Source organism: Frankliniella occidentalis, unplaced genomic scaffold (genome assembly GCF_000697945.3).
Source record: "Frankliniella occidentalis isolate FOCC.00 unplaced genomic scaffold, Focc_3.1 Scaffold7, whole genome shotgun sequence".
NCBI classification, from domain to species: domain Eukaryota; kingdom Metazoa; phylum Arthropoda; class Insecta; order Thysanoptera; family Thripidae; genus Frankliniella; species Frankliniella occidentalis.
Genome location: NW_026267137.1, coordinates 1,399,012 through 1,404,229, shown reverse-complemented (window position 1 = coordinate 1,404,229; position 5,218 = coordinate 1,399,012). Strand labels below are relative to the sequence as shown.

The window sequence follows — 5,218 nt, the reverse complement described above, 5'->3', positions numbered from 1 at the left end:
CCCCCCCAGGTCCATCGACATCCCTTTTTGAGAGACACCCCCCTCCCCATCGAGCTCGGACGTACTTAATGGATGGCCCCTAGGGTGGAAAGGCCAAAGCGCAACAACCTGTCTGAAGGCGTGGTAACCCGGTGGCGAGCAGACGAACTCGTCGTAGCTGTCCAGCATGCGCCACAGGCCCGACAGCACGTCCGGCTCGCGGTCCCGGTCCCGGTCCCGATCCCGGTCCCGGTCCCGGTCACGGTCACGGTCACGGCCCCGGTCCCTGGAGGGCGCGACCGCCTCGGGGCGCGGGGATCGCCCCGACTCGTGGGGTGGGTCCTCCCACAGGCTCCGGAGCAGCTCGGCCAACGCGGGGTCCATCTGCAGACGGTGCGAATCGAGATGCATGCTTGGAATAGAAGCAGTAAAACAAATCGAAAGTAGTGTGAGGTCTGATCGAGCTCCTTACGTCCGGTTCGTTGACGTTCGACGCATGGCTCTTCGGCGTCGCTTCAGAAGGAGTTTCCTCGCTGTCTCGATTTGACCCGGCCCGGTCACTCGCCGATTCGCTCTGGCAATTAAGCAGGTAATTTATTTCGGTTCCCGATTATTTCCCCTTTTGTTCGGAACGTGCTGCATGGATAGGGCTTTACCTTCGAGGGTGGCTTGTCTCGCTGCGTGCGCTGTGCGGCGGCCGCGCCGACCTGGGTGGCGCCCCGAGCAGCGCGCCGCCGGGGCAGCGCGCAGGGCTCGCCGGCCAGGCTGCAGCTGCGGGTGCTGCGGGTGCTCCTCGACGACCTGCCCTGCTGCACCTGCTTCGCGAGCTGGTCCGCCGGTAGGCTGAGGCTGCGCGCCAGCGCCGGGCCCGCCGCCGCGCCCAGGGCCTCGAACGGCTCCAGCGGCTCGGCGGTGAGGCTGGTGCTGCGCTCGAGCAGCGACACGCCCTGCTCCTCGCGGGCCTCGAGCACGGCGAGCTGGTGCGCCGCCGAGAACAGCGACACGGCGCGCAGGAACTGCGAACGGCGCGATCCTGGCGGCTGCAGGGCCGGCGTCGGCTGGCTCTCCTCGGTCTGCGCCGACAGAGAGCACGCGTTAGTGGACGAGAGAGGGTGCCAACCCCTGTTAGACCACTCGACGCGACTCTAGCGACATGCCGCGGGCGGCCACGGCCAGCGGTCGGATTGGCTGTCACTTTTTATTCCGCATGGAGGTTACCTCGGGGGGAGGGGAGAAGAGAGGAGGAGTAGAATGGAGGGGGGGGGGCAAACGGTAGCTGCTCGCCTCATCGTCCGGCATCGGCAGTAGATCGGTAGTTCACCACGGCCCACTGCGGGGTGTCAATCTGCCATGCTTAACAGTTCCGGCGCGGGTAGCGCCAAGGTGTACGGTGAGCGAAACTGCGTTCTTCCTGAGTTCTCCCACACCGAAGGGGTGGACAGTCTACCCCCCCCCCCCCCTTTCCCTCCCCTGCCCCGGCGCAGTCGTGTGTCAGGGCTACGGTGCATCCTCTCTCCACCCGTAAGACGTCATGGCCCTAGGCCTGGGTTATGCAAACCCGTAACACTGATGACTGCTAGCCCTGACACGCCATGCGCTGCAGCTTTGTCTACATACAAGTGTTGTGTAGCATAATTTGCCCTCCCCCCCCCTTCTCCCCGGTTCGCACTCTTATCGTTGGAGTTTTACTTCCAGTTCCAGCTGTACTCGCGCTGGTTCTTCTCTCAGGACTCCAGTCGGCTCGTGCGTCCTTGTCATCGGATAGAGAAACGTTTCAAGTAAGGAACGTGGTGTGCCTTTAGGTAAATCTACATAGGTCTAAGAGGTCAGGGTGGAAGATTGGGGGGGCGGGGGGCAAGTGGAGCTACCGGCTACCATCACCATCACAACCATATACTACCATGCACACACGAAACGAAACGAAAGTGTGCGGAGTGAATCAGCCACCTGGTATAGCCTACTTAAACCAAGGACTTAAATCCCCGATATTATTCATACACATATTAAATGCACAAACAAATTTTTGCAATCTGTAATCCAACGTGATCGTGTAATCCTGTGTACGTTCAAAAAGGTAGTGGTGGCCGTCTCGAAATTTATTACTTTTTAATTACTTGCATGACAGAAGTTGTACCACGCAACCACACACGAAACTTTTTTAAAGTTTCACGGTGTGGTGTGGTGAAACGAGCTAGCAAGTGGCGGATTCGTCCAACTACATTGTAACCATGCGCATGTTTTAACAAAAGAGCCAGATTGCTGTCACAACATCCCAGAACAAAAGTCCTGCGGATGCGTCCCATCTGGGCAGTCTGTTATTATTCCACAGGAAAATAATAGAAAAACCGGGAAGAGGGGGGGGGGCACGTGAAACACGATAGTCATAGGCGGGTCAACGCCAAAAAGGCACATCTGACTGCCTAACCGAAGTATATATTTTGACTGCGATGTTACGCGCTTGACATTCACCTCCTCGACACCGGAAAAGGAAAGATAGGGAGGGAAAGATAGCGCAATGGCTGTGTCCTCCCCATCAATCGCCACCTCTCATCGGCGTCTGGCCGCACATGAGAAAGGCGTGCATGGCCTCCGACACGAGAAGCTTTGTCTCTTGCCGTGCTAATGACTACCAGGCGGCACAGAATCTTCCAAACGTACCGTCAATGGCCTACTTTTGACACCAAACTGAGCTAATCTATAGCTATACCTCCTCACCACACTATATTTTGACGGTGTAGGCTACGTTGAAGTGAGGTCATTTGACGTCATTTTTACGAACGTGTTCTCCACTTCTCCACTGCGAAAGAATCAAACGTGCATTTAAATCATAACAAGTGAGGCCTCTGAGGAGCCCCTCCAGCCGCAATGTCCACGAGGATGCGATAGGGTATACGTTTCTCAAGGGACGTTTCAGGGATGATTATTTTTTTATACTTGCAATGATAAATCCGGATAAACCTCATTAGACCACCGGAAAAATGTTAGCCTCGCGGATACATTATTTATCATCATCCAAAAGTACTTGAGTACAACGCTGAGTCCCAAAAAGTAACCATCCCATGGAGTGATTTTGCTGGTAATTTTGAGTTCGACCCTTAATGCGACTATGATCAAACTTGTTCTTGTGCTTCCAGAGAGCGCTGCCGAAGGCAGCAGCGCCCGCCCGAAGGACGCGACTGATACCCAGCTTCCACGAGTTCCAGCACTGCAAGGACAAGGATCACTACCTGCGGATCACGGACGTGAACATTGAGCTCGCTGAGACGGGGGACGAGCTGTGGACGGTGGGCTTCAACGTGTTACAGCCCAGCAAGTCGTTCCAAAGAGTAAGTGCGCGCGCACTTAAAGTTTGTCTTCTATTGTAATACATGAGGCCTAATTCCCTGCACGAAGACCTTCGTACTCATAAAGTCTCTAAAAGGTTACGACTCATTACAGAAATGGTACAGTTTCTTAAGAATACGGCAGGAATGTTTTACATAATGCCGCACATTTGTAGAGTGAAAAGATTCGGGCAAAGTAAAACCTACGTCTCGTTTCGGACAAATTTGTGCTCAAAAATTCACGATTTCTTACAAACAAATGCAAAAACGTGCTCAAATAATCGCATAAATTTGAGGGAAACAAATTGATTGCTCAATTCGAACAAATAAAAAACACTCATACAGTGTATAGTTACATCCATCATTCAATTCGCTGTTAAGAAAATGCCAAGCTCGGCCTAGCCGATGCAAGGTCGGAGAGCGCCTGATAGGTAGGCAACGTACTGCCTGCAGTGCATGCGTGTTCTGCTTGGCGGCCTACCCTGATTCTCGCAGGCGCTGAGGTACTGCCAGGTCAGCTCCGCTAAACGCGCACCGCCCAATGCCGATCGAATTGGAGAACACCGGGGAAACGCGCGGTCTGAACAGATTTGCTTCAAGTTTGCGCAGTTGCGCAGTGTGTAATGAGAATGAGCGATAATGGAAAAATCCCTCTTCAAAAAATTTAACTTCGAATAATCTAAATGCTGTTCCAGTTCCGAGTCAACATCGAGAAATGCCATCTGGACAGAGGTGCATGCGAGAGCTGGAACTCCTGGTCCTGGGACGTGTCTGTCTGTTCGCTCCTGTTCGTCAACGGCACGGTGTGGGCCCCGCTCGTGCAGAACATTGTGCCGAGATTCAGCTGCCCCGTCAAGGAGGTGCGCGCGATGGAACGGTTATTGGCATCCTCTGTTATGCACAACCCTTATCCAGAGGGCGGATAAGAGAGGCAATGCCCCCCCTCCTCCCTACACACTAAAGGGAGGGACACTTCTCGTTTGTGCAGAAAAACGACGCAATTACATGCACAATATTAGTTTGGGACAAATTGTACCATTTTTGTGGGACAATTTAAATCCGGACTAGTGAAGCTGGTACAAATTGTCAAAAAAATAAAAATACAGCAGGTTTGTTCCACGTAAATAAAGAGCTCGAAATCGCGTCCACTCGTGGAACAAAATTGTTCCGTCCCCTTTTTTGGTGTGTAGGTAGGGTGCGGTGGGTGCGGTAAATGTTACTTTTTTCAGCTTAGAGGGATGCAAAAGGCGTGACCCTATGCAATTTGACACTTCGACGTTTTCGTAATCCGTAGTATTTTGCAGGGGCACTACGTCGCGGTCAACTCCACGCTGGACATCGACACCTTAGTAAAGACGGTGAAACATGTCCCCGTCTTAAAGCACAGCTGGCGCATCGAGGTCCAGCTTTACAATGAGCGGAAAGAACTTCACATATGCTTCAACGTCTTGGCCAAATTATCACGGGTTGTAGTTCGAAATTGATAACAGTAATGGGACGGGTTTCTCGCACTCCTTGTGAGAAATAATATAAATAAATGGTCGATAGGTATTGATCGGGGGCAAATTCGACTCGACATTGATTCGATTTTGTCAAGCAATTCGAAGAATGTTCTACGACGTCGAATCGACGTCGATTCCAAAGTCCATTTTGTCCCATCGTGTCACAGCGGCTTACCGGAAGCGCTAGTGCTGTAGCGGGACGGTAGGAGCCGAAGTGCAGTCCTAATAAATAATTTTACTAGTGTTTTTGTTGAGATTTAATCTGTCTGGTCCCGCTTCGACGTACCTATACTACCACGTGGCTAATTCAGCTAGCCCACCTCCCCGTACGGCGAGCGGGTTGCCTACTCGCTCGGGCTGGAAAGGCACCACAGCGACGTTCGTATCGATAGGTTGTAAATAAGATCATACTGT

At 52.9% G+C, this 5,218-nt stretch overlaps 2 protein-coding genes across 4 annotated transcripts in view; one reads left to right on the top strand and one right to left on the bottom strand.

The window, feature by feature from the left end:
• LOC113209536 (uncharacterized) overlaps positions 1-5,218 on the bottom strand; it is a 37,105-nt gene that overhangs the window by 1,390 nt on the left and 30,497 nt on the right. For both annotated transcript variants that reach the window (XM_026427100.2, XM_052273725.1), the window contains exons 2-4: positions 636-1,052; positions 452-553; positions 109-363 (exon numbers count right to left, since the gene is read on the bottom strand). In XM_026427100.2, coding sequence (XP_026282885.1) covers positions 109-363 — 255 coding nt within the window. In that variant the 5' untranslated portion in view covers positions 452-553; positions 636-1,052. The remainder of the gene's footprint in view (positions 1-108; positions 364-451; positions 554-635; positions 1,053-5,218) is intronic.
• LOC113209272 (uncharacterized) lies at positions 1,267-5,036 on the top strand. Of its 2 annotated transcripts, none has more exons than XM_026426701.2 (5): positions 1,267-1,369; positions 1,675-1,757; positions 3,114-3,305; positions 3,998-4,162; positions 4,607-5,036. In XM_026426701.2, the coding sequence occupies exons 1-5, from the start codon at positions 1,330-1,332 to the stop codon at positions 4,784-4,786; spliced, it is 660 nt and encodes a 219-aa protein (XP_026282486.1). In that variant the 5' UTR covers positions 1,267-1,329; the 3' UTR covers positions 4,787-5,036. The 2 variants fall into 2 exon arrangements, with proteins under 2 accessions (XP_026282486.1, XP_052129645.1); XM_052273685.1 differs by having other exon boundaries at positions 3,183-3,305; positions 4,607-5,035.

Excerpts from the sequence above, each read along its gene's own strand:
- LOC113209272 (XM_026426701.2), top strand. The coding sequence starts at position 1,330 with ATGCTTAACAGTTCCGGCGCGGGTAGCGCCAAGGTGTACG. Across the intron at positions 3,306-3,997 it reads CCAGCAAGTCGTTCCAAAGA|TTCCGAGTCAACATCGAGAA; the intron begins GTAAGTGCGCGC and ends ATGCTGTTCCAG. Across the intron at positions 4,163-4,606 it reads TCAGCTGCCCCGTCAAGGAG|GGGCACTACGTCGCGGTCAA; the intron begins GTGCGCGCGATG and ends AGTATTTTGCAG.